Source organism: Mobula birostris, chromosome 4 (assembly GCF_030028105.1).
Source record: "Mobula birostris isolate sMobBir1 chromosome 4, sMobBir1.hap1, whole genome shotgun sequence".
In the NCBI taxonomy this organism is placed as follows: domain Eukaryota; kingdom Metazoa; phylum Chordata; class Chondrichthyes; order Myliobatiformes; family Myliobatidae; genus Mobula; species Mobula birostris.
Window position 1 is genome coordinate 56,104,897 of NC_092373.1, and position 24,036 is coordinate 56,128,932.

At 39.6% G+C, this 24,036-nt stretch overlaps 1 protein-coding gene across 3 annotated transcripts in view; it reads left to right on the forward strand.

The window, feature by feature from the left end:
* zbbx (zinc finger, B-box domain containing) overlaps positions 1–24,036 on the forward strand; it is a 155,989-nt gene that overhangs the window by 14,428 nt on the left and 117,525 nt on the right. For all 3 annotated transcript variants that reach the window (XM_072254587.1, XM_072254589.1, XM_072254588.1), the window contains 6 exons: positions 12,049–12,162; positions 14,960–15,056; positions 17,917–17,965; positions 18,215–18,318; positions 20,529–20,624; positions 23,740–23,898. In XM_072254587.1, coding sequence (XP_072110688.1) covers positions 12,049–12,162; positions 14,960–15,056; positions 17,917–17,965; positions 18,215–18,318; positions 20,529–20,624; positions 23,740–23,898 — 619 coding nt within the window. The remainder of the gene's footprint in view (positions 1–12,048; positions 12,163–14,959; positions 15,057–17,916; positions 17,966–18,214; positions 18,319–20,528; positions 20,625–23,739; positions 23,899–24,036) is intronic.

Here is a 24,036-nt window from a genome sequence, read left to right on the forward strand (position 1 = left end):
AGACTTTTCTGGGGAAAGTGTCTCTGTCCGTAAGATGCCTGCTGTACCTTGTTGTGTCAAATAAAGAAGCTGCTTTGTATCTACCAGTGACTCTGTCTCTCTGGTAATTTCATCCATGCTACAACATTTGGTGTCAGAAGTGGGATACCTTCATGACCCATCATGTGGCCAGTGTTCCTAACAGTCTTAAATTGGTGAGTATTTTTCTAAAATAACACTCACACTTGGATCTGTTCGGTCAGTGGACACATGGGAATACGAGTTATCACGAATGTGGAGAGCTGAACTGGTAGATATTAAAGGAGTGTGTGCATGTGCATGTGTGTTTATGTATGTGAAGAATCTTTGCATGTTAACTTGGTTAACTTGGTGAGACTTGGACCACCAGTTGTGAAAGGTGGTAACCAACGGTACGGTTCGAAACGCCAGAGTAGGGGCGTGTATACTCGTTTGGGAGCTGCATTTTAGTGTATGCGTTTGCAAGTGTGATGGAAAGGAATATGGCAGGCATCATGAGTTCGGGTACTCAAAACTGGCAGATTGTGGAATACATACTCTGCGGTTTTATATTTTGCATAGTGTGGGAATTAGTATGGAGGTATCTCAGGAAGAGGTTTTACCCAGATAGATCTACCAAGATGGCACCTATTGAGGTCAGGCAACGTCAGGTTCAGAACCCTGACGATCCGAGCCAGCCCTTGAACTTGCTTACGACTATTCATCAGCCCTTCATCCCTGGGGAGAAACAGAGCATTTTGTCCGAGTTGCCCTCACTTAAGGTCGCCTGTGGCGCAAACTCGAGGAAATGGTTGAAATTCACCAGGTGCACCCTAAAGATATACACGTGTTAGTGAAAGCAAAGTGCCCGAGGAATATGTAGGACAGAATGGCCCGGGGGTGCGGGATGGTGCATGGGCAACTACCGGGAGCTCCAGTAATGAAGAAAGATATCGCTCTTTTAAAGGGGAAGTGAGGCAGCGGCTGGGGGGAGACGAGAGTAGCTGGGGAATGATAATGGCAGTGATTCAAAAAGCTGACGAGACAGCCATGGATTATGCAGAACGTAAATATCGAGTGTACGAGGAGTATTCAGGGTTGGATAATCCAGGGAGGGACGACCCAGTCTTCCTAAAATTGCTGAAGGAAGGCCTGAGCTCAGCCCACCAAGAAGTTTTAGATTTAGGCATAACAGTAGGGTCCAGCTACTTTGAGATGGTTTCATGGGCCAGTGAGATAGACCAAAGGAAAGGCAAGAGAAATCGTAAAGTGGGTATAGTGGATGCAGCTGCTGTGATGTCCCGGAAAGTTTGTTTTGCTTGCCAGCAGCTGGGGCAGTTAGCAAAGGACTACCGTACCAGGTATAAGACAGTGAAGGAGTTGATATGCTACAGCTGTGGCCTATCGGGACATGGCTGGAGACAGTGTCCAAAAGGGAGGGGGAAAACCCAGGCGGAGGTCATGGCAGACACCCAGTCACTCACCCCATCAGCAACCGGTCTGACTGTCGATCAGATCAAAGAGTTAGTCACCGCACCTCTTAGGGCAGAAAAAGATCCACTGCCAGCGCCGGTGACTCACGGATGTACACAACAGCATTGTTAGGGGGACGACAATGCAATATGTTAGTGGACACAGGGGCATCGGTATCGATAACAGACTTACCCTTACCAACAACCGGACAGGCCAGTTATATCAGGGGCGTAGGAGGGAAAACAGTAAAAGCAGAAAGAAGCGAATCGCAGATACTAGAAATCGGGGGGAGTGCAGCTTCCAGTGTATTTCTGGGTATGTCCAAATAATGAGGGCACGATCCTTGGACTAGACATCCTATGGGAAGCAGGAGCTGTTATAGATTCGGAAAAGGGAGAAATAATATGGACGAGTCAGGGGCAGCGAACGCGCACAACCAACAGAATACACAACCTGCCTAGCATAGTCGCAGCTGCCCCAATCATTAGAGACTGGAGCCAGGATGGTGTCTATGAGTTACCTTGTCAGCAGTTCCCAGCTGTGTGGGCTAGAGACAAGCAAGATTGTGAGCAGGTAAAGATACACCCAGTTAAAATAGAGGAGGGTCTGTATAAACCCCCTAAGCAGGACCCTATACAAACTGACACACTGACCGCTGTTCAGGGTATAGCGAAGGAACAAGAACACCAGGGGATACTCAGAGAGACTGCTGCCACTCCAGAACATGAAATTTTCCCAGTTCCTCCGAGGGCAGACAGTACTGCGAATAAGACAGCAGAGAAACAAGAGGCAATTGAAATTGCAAATGTGCAGGAGGAAATGACAGAAGCCAGTTTAGTAAAATTATATGGAGAGGTAGAGGCAGAAGAGAAGGAAAAATGGAGGAGAAAAGGAGCAAAGGAGAGATCAGATGGGTGCTGGACACATGGGGAGGAAAGAGTCGCGGTGGCCCCACCCTGTATTAGACAGATACTACTGAAGTTATATCATGGGGCTGATGTGTAATGGAAGGCAGAGCATGATCACAACCCTCCGGCAGGACTGGTGGTGGCCAGGGATGGGCGGGGACGTTGAGAAATTCTGCCGCCGTTGTATCATTTGTGCCCAGTATGACCCTGGTAAGGGCAGAAAGCTACAGCTGGCAAATCAGCCTCGGCCAAGGGGACCCTAGGGAAACATTCAGATAGACTTCACAGGGCCCCTACCAAAAAGCAGGGGGAAAAGTTACTGTCTAGTAATCATGGATCACTTCACCCGGTGGGTAGAGGCTTTCCCAACAAGGGACCGCACCGCCCGCACCGCTGCATTGATCCTAGCTCAGGAAATCCTCCCAAGGTGTGGAACCCCATTTCAGGTGGATTCAGATCAGGGAGCACATTTCACGGGGAAAGTGATGAAGGAAATGTGCCAACTACTAAGGATTCGGCAACGGTTCCACGTACCCTACCACCCCCAGAGTTCAGGGATGGTAGAAAGGATGAACTAAGCAATCAAGAATGCATTAGCCAAAGCTATAGCTGAGACAGGAAAGACATGGGTGGATGTATTACCAGGAATCCTGATAAGATTGAGCGCAGTCCCGAACTGCACGTTGGGTCTCAGCCCCTACGAATTATTGATGGGGCGAGCAATGCGACTCCCTTATGGGGTAATTATGGGTTGCGGGGAGCCTGGGGCTTACAGGGATAGAGTGACCCAATATGTGAAAGACCTTTGTAACCAACTTAAAGTATTAAAGGACCGAGCGAAACAACAACAGCGCATCACTGATCAGAAAGAGCCAGAGGGAAAGACGATAGTCCTTCCATAGCCCAGCGACCAAGTTATGGTGAGGGTGCTGCCAGAAAGGCCGGGGTCTGCCCCCAGGTGGATAGGACCACAGACAGTACTCTTAACCGATGATACGTGTGTCTGTGTATAGACTCGGCGAGGCAGTCAAGGGAAACTCCGGACTCAGGTTAAAGCATACCATTCACCCTCTTGTTGCTCCCACAGACAGAGTGGGGAACCAAGTGTACCCAGTAACCATGTAATTACAGAGAACCTAAGAGAGGAACACCAGCCGGCCATGCCAGACCTGACCACAGCTGATAAAAACATACCCGGAGAAAACACAAAGGCAGAAAACGCCGAGAGCGTGGCAGAAGACACTGAGATCGTGTTGGAAAACCATGAATAGCCTGCTAAAGTGTGTTGATGAAGGTACTCTGTAAAGAGGGCTGGTTGCTGAAGGTAGACGATTAATTTTATAGCACAGTATAGAAATTTATTGGGAAATAGACGGGGAGGGATTTTTGAGTTAAAGCAGAGACAGCAAGTTCCACCACTTCGATGGCATTTCAGACTGCACATGGCATCTGAAAGCTGTCACCCCCAGTCGGAGGAGCTGGGCCCTTTTCAGCAGTTGGGCTAGTGATCGACTGGACAGTTCAGAAGGGGGTGCCACCAGGGAGAGGTCCTTGCAGACGTTTACGTAGAGGCCACCCCAACCCCTTCCTGTGCATCGATGAGAGAGCCTGTGGGTGCTCCTGGAAGGAGAGTTTCAGCGACCAGAGGATAAAGGGCTGAAGACAAAGGAATATGATTAAGATGCAGTCAGTGACAGGCACACGAAAGGAGCCGCATTTCTAAAGACTTGGAACAGCCTCTCTGCTTAACATTTGGTAGGTAGCGATTAGGTAATGCTAGGATAGATAGAGGTACATAAGATTGGGGGGGGAATCTCGAAACAGGGCATTTTTTGGCTGCTCTATCTGAGCAGATCCTCCTAGGTTGGCCTTTCCTGATACAAATTTAATTTTTGTCCAGGAAGGCCAAGAGGAGGGACTGTTAGAGTGAATTTTTTTGGGTAGATGATTTGTTTACACCTAAATGACTTTGGCCACCAGACTTCTATTTTAACTGTTTGACAAAGGACTGTGGATACCAACCCAGACATGTTGGTGTCGGAAGGAAAGGATGGTGTGACATTTTGCCCAGACATGTTGGTGTCGGAAGGAACGGATGGTGTGACATTTTGCCCAGACATGTTGGTGTTGGAAGGAAAGGATGGTGTGATAATTTTGTATGTCGCCTCAGTAGGAGCATTGTCTATAACTTTTAGTTTGTAAGTAGCGATTGCCTTTGTGCTTAGCATATAAATATCGAGCCCACATTGAGCTAGCAGACCTTTCTGCGGAAAGCATCTCCGTCCGTAAGATGCCTGCTGCACCTTGTTGTGTCGAATAAGAAGTTGCTTTGTATCTACCAGTGACTCTGTCTCTCCGGTGATTTCACCAAAGCTACAGCACAACATACATCCTGAAATTCTTCTAATTCACAAACATCCACAAAAACAGGGGAGTGCCCCAAAGAATGAATGACACTTAAATGTTGGAACCCCAACCCCCCCCCCCAGTTCCCCCCTCCCATGCATAAGCAGCAGCAAAGCAATGATGCCCCCACCAGCAATAAATCATCAGTGCCCCCGCCACCAAGCACTCAAGTGTGCAGCAAAGCACCAATAAAAACACAGACTTGAAGTACCCAAAAGACTACTCATTCACCTGGTAATTTGACATACCGCATTACATTTACCATGTAATGACAAAGCACAACAAGCTGTAGTTTTGTAAAATCGCAAACATTGTGTGATATTGAAGTAGATTTGGAAACCATAGCTCTAACATCATGGCATGGTGGTGTAAGGAGGCCTGGTAGTGTAGGGTTTAGCGTATCACTTTATAGTGCAGATTGGGATTCGATTCCCACCACTGTCTATATAAGGAGTTTCTCCGTTCTCCCTGTGACAGTGTGAGTTTCGTCTAGGTGCTCCAGTTTCCTCCCACATTCCGAAGATGTACGGTTAGGGTTAGTGAGTTGTGGGATTCTGTGTTGGTGGTAGAAGCATGGTGACATTTGCAGGCTGCTCAGTACATTCTGCACTGATTTGATTTGATTTGATGCAAATGACACAATTCACAGTAGATATGATAAATAGAGCTAATCTTATCTAGTTCCAAAGCAAACTGGACTTAATCCCATTTCATATACCATATCTCAAAATTTTATTTACAGGAAGTAGTTGAAGAAAATGCAAAGCCTTTTGTATTCATCCAATAGTTCACTGTTATGATCTGGTCCAGCACATGGTTGAGGAACATCACTTCATTTTCTATGTAGGCATGTTGAACCAATCTGGACTCAATTTTTCTGACTTTATCTGAATTGACCATTTCTACTATTAGTTATCCATCTGTGATATTGGCTCTGTTTTTTTTTCTCTTGTCCATTAGCATACTTGACCTGCAATTTCCTACATATCATATTTGTTTGCCATTCTGAACTGTCCTTCTCCATGGCATCTCCCGGCAACCCTGGCCTCAATCTGTCAGAGATTTTCCTTTTGTCCTATCCTTTTTCCTGTCTTCAATGCAACTAAAAACTTAAATGTTGCTGTCTTCCCTAATTCTGATGAAGGGGTTATGACCTGACAAATTAACTCTGTTTCTCTTACTATAGATGTTGCCTGAAATGCTGAGTGCTTAGTGTTTTCTATTTATCATTGTGCATAATAAATAGTCCTGTGCAGGCACCTAAAAAAGACTGATGTTTTCATAAACGACAAACTATGTCTAAGTTGAGAAACAAACTTATTAATTTAAGTTTAATGTGGGTTTCTGCATTGCTATAATACCCATGAGTATTGAAATTTGGCAATTGAACTTTTTATTAATATGTAAAAAAATTGTGTTTGCTGCTTCATACTGAAAATACAGAAAATAATGAATATTCTTTTTCCACAAACAAATGATTAATACTATACAAAATGGTAAGTACTATATTTTACATAAGGCTGTCTACCTGTGTAAAATATTCAACAAAATATAAGACTACCTGACTTGTGAGAGTTAAATAATACATTTTAGGATGGATAATGATATTAAGGTTGTTATATTTCCAATTTAAAAGTGAGACAAGAGAGTAGTTTAATGCTACAGAAAAGATAAAAAAGGAAAATAGATTGTTTATTTGAATCACCCTGTCATTGGGATAAGGCAGGATAATGACAGTAGCATAAACTTGCAGTATTTGTACAGAGAAAAGCGAGATTAATTCACATATATGTTATGTAGAAATTTCTAGGAAGCAAGAATGGCAGAATTTCATCGCTAGTCAGTAGCTTTAAATGAACTAGTGACAACTGTGCATTCTAATCCACTTCCAAAATACAGTGTTTACAGTTACAAAATAGCAATGGATTTCAATCCAATAATGCTACAGTATTCCCAGTCCTGAGTTCCAAGTGCTTTAATCAAAGAAGGGCCTATTTGTAATTTAGGAAATACAGTTTGCCACAACAACATAGGAATCTGTTTTAAACACGAGATTCTGCAGATGCTGGAAATCCAGAGCAACACACACAAAATGCTGGAGGAACTCAGCCGGTCAGGCAGCATCTATGGAAATAAATAAACAATCTGTATTTTGGACCGAGACCCTTCTTCAGGACTGGAAAAGAAGAGGGAAGATGCCAAAATAAAAAGTTGGGGGAGAAAGGAAGGAGAACTAGCTAGAGCAGTGTTTCTCAACCGGGGTACTGTTGGAGGTTGCTAGGGGTTCTGCGAGAGGATGTGATTAAAAAAAAATAAACATCATTTTTTGAACTTCACACAACATGAGATGCTTGTGATCGCAGTGGTGGGCATTGACTGAGCAGCCTTGTTAGCAATATCGTTAGAGATTTCTCAGCCCAGTATGGCAATGCGAATAGGACCGTGTTTATTTGGTTGAGTTCATTCTCAATTTTTGATGCAAGATAGGGGAGGCCATTGATAATTGCTGAGTGCTGTATTGCATGGAGGGGAAGATGGTAGGCTGATGAATGTGAAGTTTGTTTTCTGAGCATTGAATGGACTTACCCAACCTAGGCTGTTGGGGGCTTTTAACCCCTGTGCTTTACAGACGTATCTGAAGGTCCAATGTGATTATTTTTGAAGAGAAGGTGTGAGTTAGACAGAAGAGGAGGATTTTAGGCCTAAGGCTGTGGACAATTCTGATCAGGTTAATGATGAAGAATTACAATCATCTGATCATTTCAATGCACTAGTGCAACAATGGACACAAAAAAGTCTGTCTTTATAATGAAAACTACTTATCAATGGGTTTTACATGGACTGGTAATTCAAATTATCCTATTCCATTGTGCCTAGTCGGTGGCAAACAATTTACAAACACAGCAATGTCTCCAGCAAAATTGAAAAGCCACTTAACTGCAAATCACGTAAAAGTGCTGATTATTTTAAATGGCTGTTAGAATCTCAAAAACAAACAGAGTAAAGCATTTGTTAATAAAGTCACAATCAGTAAAAGGGTCAGGAAGCAAGTTATTTAGTAGAACTGATTACCCAGAAAAAGAAAAGTCATAACAGTTGGTGAGAACCTAATAATGCCAGCATGTAAAATTATAGTGGGTAAAATGTTAGGACACGCTGCAGTATGGGAAATTGAAAGGGTTTCACTCTTAAATAGTACAATAAGTCGACATATTGATGACATGTCATATGATGCTGAAGAGGTTTTGTGTGATAAACTGAAAAAAAAACAGCTCCTCTCTCCAGGTTGATGAGTCAACAGATTTCACCGATGCATATGATGTTGGAGCATTTGTGAGGTTTCACCTGGTCCCTCAACACCAGCTCCATCGCAAAGAAAGCCCGCAGCGTCTCTACTTTCTGCAAAGGCTGAGAAAAGTCCATCTCCCACCCCCCATCCTCACCACATTCTACAGAGGTTGTATTGAGAGCATCCTGAGCAGCTGCATCACTGCCTGGTTTGAAAATTGCACCATCTTGGATGGCAAGACCCTGTAGCGGATAGTGAGGTCAGCTGAGAAGATCATCGCGGTCTCTTTTCCCGCCATTACAGACATTTACACCACACGCTGCATCCATAAAGCAAACAACAATATTATGAAGGATCCCATGCACCCCTCATACAAACTCTTCTCCCTCCTGCCATCTGGCAAAAGGCACCAAAGCATTCAGGCTCTCACGACCAGACTATGTAACAGTTTCTTCCCCCAAGCCATCAGACTCCTCAATACCCAGAGCCTGGACTGACACCAACCTACTGCCCTCTACTGTGCATATTGTCTTGTTTATTATTTATTGTAATGCCTGCATTGTTTTGTGCACTTTATGCAGTTCTGGGTAGGTCTGTAGTCTAGTGTCGTTTTTGTGTTGTTCTTATGTAGTTCAGTGTAGTTTTTGTATTGTTTCATGTAACACCATGGTCCTGAAAAATGTCTCGTTTTTACTGTGTACTAAACCAGCGGTTATGGTCAAAACGACAATAAAAAGTGACTTGACAATTTGTAAAAGATGGTGAAATTCAAGAAAACTTTTTCTGTTGCAAAGAGCTCCCCGAAACAGGCAAAGGCCAAGATATATTCAATGTTTTATCTTCATATCTGGAAACAAAGGGTCTGTCTTGGAGGAACTGTGTTGGTATCTGTACCGGTTGGCTCCATGAGAGATTTAGTTTTTCAAATAAAATGCTCCTATTTGAATCAAAACTAGGCAGGTCCGAGTCTACATTCAGAAAAATTAAAACCCATTTTGGTTTGAGCCGGTTATTTAACAGAAATGTATTATGTTAGCTTTATGAGATTTAAAAATTTATGAAAGGGAAAGAAAGGGATTAATTTCAAGAAAGGTAAGCTAAGCTTAATTTCCTGTTTTTTAAAGCAATGTTGGCTCAAACTGCATTCTCTACTCAAAAGAGCATTGACAATTATTTTTGGATTATTATATGTCCAACTTAGTGATCATGCTAATGTACCATGAGATATAGATGTAAAAATTTTTACGCAGGGGTTCCATCAAACCTGAAAATTATTTAAAGGGTTCCTCAAGTGCAAAAAAGTTGAGAAAGGCTGAGCTAGAGGGTGATAAGTGAAGCCAGGTAGGTGGGAAAAGTAAAGGGCTGGAGAAGAAGGAATCTGATAGGAGAGGAGAGTGAAGCATAGGAGAAAGGGAAGAAGGAGGGTCACCAGGGGGAGGTGATAGAAATAATCTTGTTTTTTTTCTATAGTGAGAATTTCTAATTAATCTGCTTTCACCATCCTTTCAGTTGGGTCTTTTCTTATTAACTTGCTAAGTAAAGATAAATAAATTTTACTCTTGATGTACACAGGCTTTTTATGGTATTTACTTTATCCCTTACGTTAAGTGTCAGCTTTTATTTCTACTCATTTCTGTTCATTTCACTAATACTCTAATGTCTTTGTAAAATTGATTCACTATTTACCACATTTCCATATCATGTGTCATCTGCAAGTTATGACTATTTATCTATAGGCAGGAATGACTTTTATTCTGTTCTGACTATTTATAATTCTCTGATACGATTATGCCAAGATAAGGAGAACTTCAGAATCTCTTCTGTTCAGGAGAACTAATATAGTGATTGATGCCAAGATGGAATATAACATTTCTTTTGTTGTGCTTAACTCCATATGTTACTAATTTCAGTGTATTTTATTGGAAATTCGAAGGTATCAACAGCTAAGTGTTGCAATTGCAACAGCAAATATCCATTAATAAAACAGTTTTACTTTATTATGCTTGATTTGTGGAAAATAATTCTTTTAAGTGTGAGACTTCTTCATATTTAATTTTCTTTACCTTTGATTTCTTTTTGAACATTATTCTATGTACAGAAAACTTGTATGCTATTGCAGGAAAAATGGACAAGCATTGAATAAAACTGTAAATGGGATCCACATTTTAAAAACTGTCTTTTCTGACTGGGAATACAATTTCGTTATAGGACTCAGCTTGTGGATCCCTTGGCTAAATGTGAGAGTCCAGGATGCACTGGTGGTCAGATGACATTGCATCTAACCACCTTCTGCTCCTTTGCTGGTCTCATATTTTAATTCTAACAGAGGAATATAAAAATACTGAAGAGAGATGCATTTTTCATCTGGCCTATTCGCTGTATGTCAGGGATGACTGGGGATTAAATGATCCAATTCATTTACTTTATTGTTCCTAATTATTTAAACCTTTTATGGTTACATTTCTACAATATACATTAAATCAATTAAATCTGAATGGTTTTTAAATGTTTTTGGCCTAATGAAATATTTAAAAACCCCTGACAGTAATGAGTGTCAGGGCATTCCAAGTGTAGGACCTTGGTGATACATTAAGTCTTGCACTATGCTGGAGCCTGCTTCTCTCTGCAAGATTTCATCCAGATCATTTAGACATCTCCATCTAGAAAATGTAATTCCAGAATGGAGTCCTATCTTATCTGGCCCTCTGAAAAATTTCATAATGTTTATAAACATTACCAGTACTGCATGGATACTATTATCTTTAAAATAATAATACCAGCCTCATCTGCAGAATCTTGCAGAGTACTCAGAAATATGTAATTAACTTTGTTGGTAAGAAATTGGGATATATATAAAACCTTAAAGAATCCAATCGTGTATGGCAGTGGTCCCCAACCTCCGGGCCACGAAGCATGCAGGGGTGCAGTGATAGCCGGAGTGCACCCAGCACATCTTTAAGAGAAAAGCCAAAATAAACAAGCTAATTAATTAGGTGCCACCCAGAAGCCAGTCTTCATTGGAGGAATTGAGGTGGAGTGGGTCAATAACTTTAAATTCTTCGGCATTAAGGATCGACGTTTCTCTCTCTGAAAAGTGTCAGAGGATCTGTCCTGGGACCAGCACATAACTGTCATTACAAAGAAAGCATGGCAGTGCCTATACTTTAGTAGAAGTTTGTGTAGATTCAACATGTCACCTCGATCCTGACAGCCCTGTCTTTTCAGCCTGTCTGGGCTGGTATTTAAATTGATCAAACAATGGAACAGCTAAAGGCTCCAGCGTCCTGAAAAGAGGAGTGAACATCGCGTAGAGCAAGTGAAATTGGCAATCACCTCTGATCTGGGCCGACATTTACGTGCCAGGCGGCACCTAATTAATTAGCTTGTTTATTTTGACTTTTTTCTTAAAAATGTGCTGGGTACGCTCCGGCTACCGCTGCATCCCTGCATGCTTTGCGACCCAGTTTTGGTCCGCGGCCCAGAGGTTGGGGACCACTAATGTGTGGCATACACAACATTTTTCAAATCTACTACAGTTAGTGGAGCTGCTGCCTTTCAGCTCCAGCTGTCTGGGTTTGATCCTGACCATTGGTACTATCTTAATGAAGCCTGCACATTCTCTGTGTGACCGTGTGCTTTCTCAAAATATGTGCAGTCTTGTTAGTTGAATGGCTAGTGTAAATTGCCATAAGTGTATAGATAGGTGGAAATATCTGGGTTGGGGTTGGGGGTTGGGGGGTAGCTGATAGGGAAATGGAAAGAGTACAATAGGATTAGGAAGGATTATGCTGAATGGACAAAAGCATTTTGTATTGTTTCCTTTTGATTGATATAAGACAGGTATTGTAGACATTAAGTAGAAATCAAGACTGGGAGGATGTTCATATTAATAATTTTTGTCACGTAACTTCAGATTTAGTTACTTTGTACCTTATATGTATATATAGTATGCAATCTTAAATGCTTTTTCTCCAGAAATCTTAGGGAGTTACGGTTAGAAACTGCGCAACTAGAACTAGATCGTGATGTAATGGAACAAAGATTGCATCAACTTCGACAAGCCATGTGTAAGGAAAAGGAAGAAAGGGAGTAAGTTCTCTAAGTTACTACTTTGCACATATCTTTCTTCTGATCTGTGACAATGTCAGGGTTTACACAAAAACAGGAGCCTGTATTTATTTTATAGTTTCTATTGTAATAAAACAAGTCTCAAAGCACTTCAAATGGAGTCACGTATTATTATTGGAGCAGGTAACTAAAAGCTTGATCATTAAAAAATAGAGAGTTGGAAAGGTTTAGGTAGTAAATATAGCCAAATGAAACAGTGTTTTGCTAAGGTGTAAAACACAGTACATGTTGAATACCCTTTATCCAAAATTCCAAAATCTGAAAACCTCCGAAATCCTAAGTTTTTTTGAGTGGTAACCTGACGTTACAAATGGAAAATTCCACAAGGTGCTGGGTAGGTTCCCAGGTAATATGAAGGTCTCTGCACATCAAAGAAGTTTCTGAGAAGTGACCTCATATATGTAATGAACAGAAGTTCGTGAAGAATAAAAAAGCACTGCATAAAGCAGAAAATGAAGATCATGATCATGTATTAAAAAAATGGATTCATCAGCATTGGAGTAAGCATATGTCGCTTAATGGTATGCTGATCGTGAAACCAGCAAAGATCTATCATGACGAACTGAAAATTGAAGGTAATTGTGAATACACAGCAGGCTGGTTGCAGAAATTTAAGAAAAGGCACTGCATTAAATTTTTAAAGATCTTTTAAAAAATTAAAGACAAAGTGTCTGCTAATCATGAAGCCACAGATAAATTCTTTGGTGAGTGCAAAGATCGTCGCTGATGAAAATCTAACACCAGAACAGGTCTATGATGCTGATTATTTTTATACTGTACATAAAACTTAAAGAAATAAAATACAAATACAGTATACTGTAACCTTTTAATCAAAACACAACATCGTAGGTGGAGACTGCAAGCCTGTTGCTGTTCAACAACTGATTCAGGTATTCTCCCATTGTTGCTGTGCTTCTTTTGTTACTCTGCACACATTATATTTTCATTATGTAAATGTTTTGTAATAATTTTTACTGTTAAGTACATATGTGTAATTATATGTGTAAGGCAAAGACTGCTTACCGATAACATAAATTCAGAGTCAGACATGATGGCAATCCTAAGCTATCTCATTATATATTCCAGCATCTTCCAGCCCCAAGCATTTTGGATAAGGGGTACTCAACCTGTACCAACAGTCATACACAGCCAAGGCATCTATAGCATATATAAGATAACAGTAAACATACAGTAATACAAAAAAAATAGGCCAGGTCCCCGAGTCCATGGATGTTGTCAGCAAGAAGAAACCTGTAGCAGTCTTCAGGTGAGTGCAATCCAGCTTGTCTTTCACTAAGCAAACACTGGGAACAGCACCGACACCAGCATGGTTGCCACACCATACTGTCTCTGGTGTCATCTTTCCTGGGCGGCCACAACATGGAATGAGGCCTAGTCCACACTGCAGTCGAGGTCCCCCCAATAAACCAGTGAACAGGACTCGCAGCATTCCACATTACCAATATCCACTAGGGTCTTATGATCACAAGGAAATGGACCAAAATAATCACTCACTGTTAGGCTGCACATCCTCTTCTCACACTGATTCCAACACCTCTCTGTAGCAGGCTGCAACACGGTCCATACCAAGTCCAGCTCCTCTGCCAATGAGAAACTTGCTGATTGGATAGACCTGCAGTACCTGAATTTTTTAATGTCCAACAATGTCTTGCAATCATAAAATTGACAATAGCACAATTAATCATTTCTGTGAGGTAAAATTAAATAGAAACTAAGTTACTAAATGCCAAAGCCTGAGACAATGACATCCTAGAACAATAAACAAATGTACATAAATTTAATAACGAAGATCTAGACTGAACCAGATGGAGGGTCTCCACCCGAAATGTCAACTGTCCATTTCCTTCCATCAGTGCAACATGGCCTGTTGAGTTCCTCCAGCATTTTGTGTTGCTCAGGAATCTAATTGTATTTACTACCTTTACAAATCATTATGGGCAAAAACATGTAAATGAAGAGGATATTTCATAAATATAGTAAAAAAAAGATTAAATTAAAGGACATGTCACAGCAGGATTTTCAAATTTTATCTGATCAGCTATTGCAATATGTAAATATAATGTTTACCAGTTACTGTATCTACAGTTCTTGTGGCAATTAAAATTACTCCCAATAACAAAGAGATCATCACCAATGAACAAAATAAATATTTTTAAACTGAGCTCATTCAGATAAATTCCACAATCACCTTGAATGTCAGGAATGCAAAATTACCGTGAAGACAGAGGTCTGGAAAACTTTAGTCAACATCTCAGAGACATATTCTGCTGCAAAACTTCGAGCAAGATACAGTAGTAGCCAGTGAGTGAAAACCTCTTCTGTAATAACATTCATCTGTTATGATTTATCTAAGCACATCTTATCTGACTTCCAGTAAGAGGGCAGTGCACTCTGATGCAGCAGCCTCTACAACGACCCAAGCCATACTGGTTTGGTGTCGTTGTCTTTGCTTTTTGTTACTTTTCACCTTCACCTGCCCTGTTTTTGCTAGTCTCCTTCCCTCATCCCTTTGTTCTTTGTGCACTTAGATCAGATTATTAGATTAGATTATAGCCGTTAGAATTTAATAACCATTCGTAAGCACCAAGTTTTATGCTTCATTTTTGACTTCTGAAGAACCTCAGATCAAAAACATTAATCCAACAATCTAAATTATGAATTTAAGAGTAGACATTGAAACGTTATTGGTTTTGATGGATATATTTATTTTATTTTGTTTCTCTTTTGACTATTACAGACGAGCAGGAGCATATCATTGGAAATCTGGACAGGTGGGAAACCTGACAAATCATGCCCAAGTAGTGCTGAAGAATAAAGATAACTTTAATCAAAAGGTTAGAGGAAACTTTAAAATAGACAGAAATAAAATTATTTTAGAAAAATACCTGTCATTTGAGGCTGCTTCTCAATTTCACCTGGGTTTGTGATGTCAGAGACAATATAAAAATAAATGAAAAATTATAACAGTTACTGCTAAAGTCTTGCTAAGATAAATGTTATTGTAAACTCAAAAAACTCAGCACAAAAGGTTCATTTTTCTCATGCTTGCTCACTTAATTTTTCTCTTCTTAGCACCTCAGTAACTACCTTTAATTATCAAGATGGTAGCTGTGAGGAGGGGACAGCAAAACACTTACATTACTGTATATTTAATGTTGAACTATTTTCATGCATGGTGAGACCTGGGTGCTAGAATGGAGTTCAATAGTCTTATGGCCTGGGGGAAGAAAGCTGTTTGCCATCCTAACAGTCTTTGCCCTAATGCTATGATACCTCCTGCCTGATGGTCGGGGGTCAAAGAGAATGTGGGTTGGATGGGAGGGAACATTGACAATGCTAAGGGCCCTGCGTAAGAAGTGCACCTGACAACTTTCCCAGATGGGTGGAAGCCATACCCTCTCAGCACTCTATAACCCTTTGTAGGGTCTTATGGTCAAATGCCTTGCAATTTCCGTACCAGACAGTGCTGCAGCTGGTCAGAACATTCTTAATGGTGTTCTTGGGAATGTGAAGAAAGACCTTCTCTTCTCAAGGAACAGGCACCCTATCTGGCAGCAGCTGAGATGAGGAGGACCCTAGATAGGGTAAACTTACGCAAAGTTTCAGGGCTGAACAACATACCTGGTCAGGTTCTCAGGGACTGTGCAACCCAGCTAACAGAAGTTTTAACAGCAACCTTTAATAACTTTCTGAAACAGTTCACTGTTCCTGCAGGCTTCAAGGCAGCCACAATCATTCTGGTGCCAAGAGGACAGCAGTAACTGGCCTAAATGATTGCTGCCCAGTGGCACTGACTTCAACAATTATAAATTGCTTTGTGCGGCTGGTAATGGATCATATAAAATCCAAACCTTCCAGCTACACTGGACCCTTGCCAGTTCACCTACTGCTCAAACTGGCTCACTGATGATGCCATTATCTGGGCCCTCCACTCTGTCTTGACCCACCAGGAAATCGATGCTTCATACGCCAGGATGTTGTTCATCGACTTTAGCTCAGCATTTCACATGATCATCTCTCAGAGGCTGGTGGGTAAACTGTCCTTGTTGGGATTCAACACCTCTCTCTCTGTAACTCGATCTTGGACTTTTTGATGGAAAGACTCCAGTCAGTCCAAGTTGGCAGCAACATCTTAAGCTCCATCACTGGTGCCCCCCCCCCCCCCCACAAGGCTGTGTTCTCAGTTTGCTGCTAATCACACTGCTGACTCAAAACTGCACTGCCAGATTCAGCTCAAACCGCATCATCAAGTTCCCTGATGATACTACAGTGGTTGGTCTTATCAGCAACTATGATGAGTTGGCATACATAGAGGAGGTAGGGAGGCTTGTCAAATGGTGTGAGAACAACAACCTGGGTCTCATTGTGGACAAGATAAAAGAGATAATTATGGACTTCAGGAAGGCATAGATTGACTGCTCTTCATTGCACATAAATGGCTCTGCTGTAGAGGGAATGAAGAGCATAAAGTTCCTTGGCGTGCGCATAATGGACGATCTAACCTGGACCCACAACACTTCACTAATTAAGAAGACACAGCAGCATCTACACTTTCTGAGGAGAATGAGGCATCCAAGGCTCCCTGCCCCCATTCTAAAAACTTTCTGCAGGAGTATTGAATGTCTAGCTGCATTATCTGCAAGGCATTGAAGTTGCAAAGACCCTACAGAAGACAATAAAGAATGCTAAGAAGATTATCAGGTTCTCACTCCCCCATATTTGCGATATTTACCCAAGGACCCAATGCATTCTAGAGGATCCCTGCTATCTATCCTCCAATCTTTTTGACCCACTACCATCAGGAAGGAGGTACAGAAGTATCAGGACTAGACTGCCAGACTAGGTAACAGCTTCTTCTCTCAGATTGTGAGGCTAATGAATAATGTCCTGCCACCGAGATCTAGTCACTAGGATAGCGAGCTATTTACTGTTTATCTGTGCTGTACTTTACTACATTCATGTTGAATTTATATTTTATTAACTTATTTGTAGTATAATATTTTGATTTATGGCGCTGTGTGGGTCAGGGTTTTGAGAGACATCTGGAGTAGGAATTATTGCTCTTGGAATTTCAGATATTTGCAAGAAAAGATAGCAGGAACTGTTTACGTGACTGTAGGTGTGGCAGGGGCATATTTGGAGGGAAAGATAGACAAATGATATGTTTTTAAATATTATTTTTGAGAGGAAAAGGAGGATCAGCAGGGGAGGGAGAAGCTCAAGAAACTTTATTTGGTTTAAGCCATTTGACGTCTGTATTTCTTGGAAATATCTGAGGAGAAGGTTGTAACCAAGAATATCTGAGGCTTGGGACATGATGTACTTAATTGTCCTAACTGGTGTTGAACAATGCAACAGAAAGTAGCTGTAAAATGTTACTTTGCAAAAAAATGGGACAGTTTATGTTATTACACTTATGGATGGACTCAAATGTTTGGCCCATCCCATTCATTGATATTGTTAATGACTTGTAAATTTGAGTAAATATCTTGAGCAATTTCTGTATTGTTTATTTGACATGCATGGAAGTAAACTTTAATTATGTGGTACTTTCCAAACAAATGATTATCTCTCTAACTATAATATGTTTTCACTTTTGAATTTCAATATGTAAATAGTTTCACATAAATACTATTTTTGTTGTTTTCCGAAGTAAAATATAAAATTATTTAAAATGCTATTCTTCTGTCACAGAAAACTTCTGGAAAGGCAAAAATCAAAATACTGAAGGATCAATGTATAGGTATGACTACTTTTCATTTTTATGACTTCTGCCAACATCATCACCAATTTAGCTTCGAAATGTTACACTTACAGAGGTGCCCAACCTGGGAACCATGGACCCCTTGCTTAATGGTATTGGTCCATGGCATAAAAAAGGTTGGGAGCCCCTGCTTTACAAGATCAAACCTAAAGGCAGAGTACATGATTCTTAAATATGTTTCTATAGGTTATAATCATATAAAAATGAATCCATATTGTGTTATTTCAGAGCCTCCAAAACGTGAATCCTCCAGTATACCAGTTTGTGAAACTGAAAGGCCAAAAGTCAATTGCAAGTTATGTGGACAGTGTGAGACCAGAAGTTCTGTATTGGTAAGTAAGTAATCGATATATTATGTCCGGAAGAATTTGAGTTTTAATGTTTTTTGGCATATCTTACTTAATCAGTGGGAGCCTGTTTAAACTAATGGTTACAAAAACAGGAAGAAGTGACAGAACACAGAAATTACTTGCAAAAAAATATTTTTTAAAGAATAGTCAAGCTTCTTGGCAAATAACAATCTGAAATTGAATCAAACTTGGACCCATGTTAAGTTAGCAATATTTGTTATAATTCTACTGAAAGCTTGAACAAGTTATCTGCAAAGTTTTTGAAAACTATTCATATTCTTTAAATGTCACTGATTTTTACTGTGGTGTTTAACCTGAGAATACTAGGAAACTGAAATTATAATGTTTTCCTTTAATTAAAATGCATGGTATAACTGATGTAAAATTAGTTAAATTAAACAAGGCATGTGGGAATTGACCTATATAAACATGCTCCATGATCAATCTAGCTATTCCTTCCTACTTCCCATCCATCCATGTGCAGCAACTTTGAGGGATCTATAGATTTGGATCTCAAAATCCATCTGTTTCTCCATATTTAAGAATCATGTACTCTGCCTTTAGGTTTGATCTTGTAAAGCAGGGGCTCCCAACCTTTTTTATGCCATGGACCAATACCATTAAGCAAGGGGTCCATGGTTCCCAGGTTGGGCACCTCTGTAAGTGTAACATTTCGAAGCTAAATTGGTGATGATGTTGGCAGAAGTCATAAAAATGAAAATTTGAGCTAATTGACCAAATTTGAGCTAGGTGATTTTGCATCTGTATGAGATGGCACAATAAGTGTTTCTTCATAAAAGAAGAATATTTTTTAATAGAAAACCTTCAAGAATGGCTGAGAGACATAGATGGCAGATTTTAAATAGTTAAATTCATAATGACCTTCTAATAGTTTGTTAGTTTAGAAATTTCCTTATATGTTTTCTCATGGCTTGTGCATTTAAAAAGATATTAATGACTCTCCAATCCATTTTAAATCTCCCCAAGGCATGTTAACATCTTCTTACAAATTTCTAGAAGTTTCTGAAAATGTTTAAACTGCTCAGCATTCTGAGGTTCTGTTAAAGCTGAGTGTGGAGCTTATTTTATCTTTAGTGCCATTTTTGTTCTGATGTTAATGTGGATCTATATTTAATTGCCTCACAAAATACCATTGTAGAAAAATTTTGTACTAAAAAGATGGTACACGTTATAAATGTTGGTTTGAATCCATATAATTCCACCTTGAGTAGAACTGCTACTGAATTGACTACTACATTATGTTGCATTCCTTTTAGTAATCTGCTTTAGGTCATTAAATCAGATCATTGCCGTCTTCTTTTTTTGTACATTCTTTTTCAACATATGTTTGGGTAAGAATCAATTTCAGACTGGCAAACTCTTAACTATTTTCTTAACAGTATTGGGACTAATGCACACAGATAGTTGTTTGGTTGCTTCAGATTTTAAGTTTCTTGCTCAAAGAACAAAAGATCAGTGCAAATGTCTGACACATTTTATTTGTTTTATGCAGTTTTGCAAGCAGTGCAAAGGTCCTGGAATATAGCATGTTGTTGGACAGATATCTCAGTATACTTGATGGTTTTGCCATTCAAGAAAATTTTGTGCTGAATTTAGATACTTGACTAACTTTAAGATTTAAACATTTTATGTAGAAATTCCTGATAATCACAATTATCTCTTTCTATAATTAAGTTAAGACCTTTAACAGTTACATAGAAACATAGTTAAATCTATATTTGCTTGAACCAAAATATCTTTTTTTTGGAACATTATAAAAACTCTAATAACATGTTTCCTCATAGTGTTGTATATTTTTGAGTCCTCTTGCTTTAACTTGACACTTTTCAAAAATGATCTTATTTCTTGTAGCAGCTCTCAGAGAAGATTTTTCTGCTGGGAACACTTCATGAAATAACTAATGCATATACCCACTGTTTTGCATTTATTAATTGTAATACTTCAAAAATCAAGACCAATGTCAAGATTCATGCTATCTACTTGCTGTGAATAAGGGCTTTGAGTGTGAATTTCTGTTAATCTAACCATGTAGAATTTAAAGTCAGTTTTGCTTTTGCTGCATATATGCCAGAAAGGTGATTGTATAAATATTTAGAGCATAAATATCTTTCTTTTATATCAGTGATAATTTCAGCTAATGTCACTTTAGTATTTTTCCTGAATTTCCCAAGGTTTGTATTGAGTGTGGAGAAGATTACTGTTCCAGCTGCTTTGCTAAATTCCATCAAAAGGGGGTGCTGAAGCTTCACAGGTTTTCCCCTTTCCAGGTACAGGCAACTCACTATTATACATTTTCATTAAAGATAATATTTAATATTTAAATCCATTGTAACACAGAGATCTAGAAATTAAAATTTTAACGTTTGAAGTTTGCCTGATATTAAGTTTAATCTGATGAGTTTTTGGTTTTTGATTCTCAGCCTTCAAAAGAACAAACTGATTATTGTATCATGTTTGTAAACCTATCATATTGTGAGTAACTGATCAACAGTTACGCACTTTTTTCCAACTAAATTTGAAGGCATTCTTGTCTTTATCCCTGAAAATGTGTGAATACATTGGTAAAATAGATTAGTTGTAACTGAGATCTAGCCAGTTATCAATTTCTTGCAAAGACTTGCTGAATTCCTGTGAAATTTATTTCAAAATCAATTTTGAAAGAAAATCAGTCTGGTCAATAATCTTGTGGCAAAGCTGAAAATTAAAATTACCTGTGATATGTCAAGGTCAAAAGTTGTCTTTATATTAACCGGCATTAAAGGATGGGAATATTTGGTTTAGGATACACAATGCATGGGAAATAAGTACATGCAATCTCACTTACATATACTGTTATGTATGGCGGAGGTAACATCATGCTACGGGGATGCTTTTCAGCAGTAGGGACTGGATTGATGGGAAGATAAATGCTGCTAAATACAGAGAAATCTTGGTTTAAAAACCTGCTAGCCTCTGCCAGAAAGTTTAAACTGGAGAGGAAGTTCATCTTTCAGCAGGACAAGCACTCAAAGCGCACTACTAGAATAATCATGGAGTGGCTCCAAATGAAGAAAATTGATGTCCTTGAGTGGCCCAGTCAGAGTCCTGACCTTAACCTGATCGAACATCTCTGGCAAGACCTCATGATTGCAGTCTACTGTCGCACTCCAATTTGAGCAATTTTGCAAGGAAAAATAAGCAAATCTTGCTCCATCATGTTGTGCAAAGCTAATAGAGACTTATCCAAAAAGACTACTGGCTATAATAGCTGCGAAGGTGTTTCAACTGAGTAATGAGCAAAGGAGGAATGAATACTTTTGAACTAACATTCTGATTAATTGGCCATTGATTAATTGGGGCAGCTGCTTATTTGGAACAACTCTTAAAGAACAAAAACTAATTGGGAAATTAGCTGGGATTCCCTTTGTTTATTTGGAACACTATGCCACTTAATTGGAACTGGAGACTTTTGCTGAACAGGTTCTAACTAGCGGCAGTCATATGCACTTGCGTGGCTGTTAGGTACTACACCATGCTTAGACAGAAGTTTTTAAATAGTGTCACTTGCACATGCTTGTGTTATGTTAACTATCTGGGCTGACGCAGTGATTTTTTAATATTTTTAAAAAAATCTTGACTTCAAAAAATTCAGGCTTATCAAGATGCTACAAAAAGATTTGACACTAGCAAAAAATTACCCATGATGTCTGTACTGACTTCTAAAATTTAATTAATCAAACGAACACAGCAATTTACACTGCATGAATTTTTTCGTCAGTGACTATTAGGAACTAATACACAATTTTATAGTACTGTGGTAGCATTGGTAGTATTCCAATTTGTTGTGTATTTCATTAAAAAATATAGTGTGCGCCTGTGTGTGCATTGCCTATAGAAAGTATTCACCCCTATCCACCCCCCCCCGAAGTTTTCATGTTTTATTGTTTTACAACATTGAATCAGTGGATTTCATTTGGCTTTTTTGACACTGATCAACAGAAAAAGACTCTTTTGTGTCAAAGTGATATAAATTAAATATAAAACACAAAATAATTGATTGCATAAGTATTCACACCCTTTTAATATGACACACCAAATCATCGCTGGTGCAGCCATTTGGTCTTAGAAGTCACATAATTAATTAAATGGAGATCTGTTTTGGAGACCTGTGTGCAGTCATGGTATTTCAATTGACTGTAGTAAAGATACACTTGTTTCTGGAAGACCCAACTGCTGGTGAGTCAGTATACTAGCCAGAACCACACCATGAAGACAAAAGAACACTCCAAGCAACTCCACAAAAAAGGTTATTGAAAAGCACATGTCAGGAGATGGATACAAGTAAATTTCCAAGTCACTGAATATCCCATGGAGTACAGTTAAGTCAAACATCAGGAAATGGAAAGAATATGGCACAGCTGCAAATCTGCTTAGAGTAGGCTGTCCTCAAAAACTGATCGACTGTGCAAGGAGGAGACTGTTGAGAGAGACCACCAAGAGACCTATGCAACTCTGAAGCTTCAGTGGCTGAGATGGGAGAGACTGTGCATACAGCAACTGTTTCCCGGATGCTTCAGCATTTGCAGCTTTATGGGAGAATGGCAAAGAGAAAGCCACTGTTGAAAAAAAAATGACATGAAATCTCAGCTATAAACACACATCAAAGTTGCTGGTGAACGCAGCAGGCCAAGTAGCATCTGTAGGAAGAGGTGCAGTCGACGTTTCAGGCCGAGACCCTTCGTCAGGACTAACTGAAGGAAGAGTGAGTAAGGGATTTGAAAGTTGGAGGGGGAGGGGGAGATCCAAAATGATAGGAGAAGACAGGAGGGGGAGGGATAGAGCCAAGAGCTTGACAGGTGATAGGCAAAAGGGGATACGAGAGGATCATGGGACAGGAGGTCCGGGAAGAAAGACAGGGGGGGGGACCCAGAGGATGGGCAAGAGGTATATTCAGAGGGACAGAGGGAGAAAAAGGAGAGTGAGAGAAAGAATGTGCATAAAAATAAGTAACAGATGGGGTACGAGGGGGAGGTGGAGTACTTCACCTGTGAGTCGACTGGGATATCTAGGGAATTGTGTCCATGCATAGAGAATGATGTTTTGTTCATTCTGCTGAAGGCATCTGGAATAAAGCAAGCAATCATACATTGTGGTTGTTTATCATGTCTGCTTCGATTTGTGACATGCAGATATTTTGTTGTAAGAAGCATGGTGTTGTTTTAATCATCTTCTTCTATTGCAATTTTAAATGTCCTTTGGAGGATTATTGGACTATTCATGATGATGAACTAAATAATAAATGGCTTAAAACCATGAGGAAATGAAAATCTAACATAGTTATTAAGCTGGATTTTAAAAAAATATTGTTCCATCTAATGATATCTATTTTTACGTAATTGACAGATGGAGAAACCTGCATCAAGCAATTCATTGCATTTACTCAACCAGTTTAAAAAACAAATTGAATCTGATGATTCTTCTGTGAATACAAAACAGTTTCTAAAGGAACCAATTTCAGGCAGAACACTTCCACCTAAAATAAATACACAACAAAATGCTGAGGTGAGTTATTGTTTAAATTAAGATTTTTATGGAGAAATTGTCACAAATTTAAATGATGCATATTTGCATGCTTATTGACAGATTCTGATTTTATCAAAAAAATTAAAACTGCTAATTGATTTCTAATTAACTGTTGTC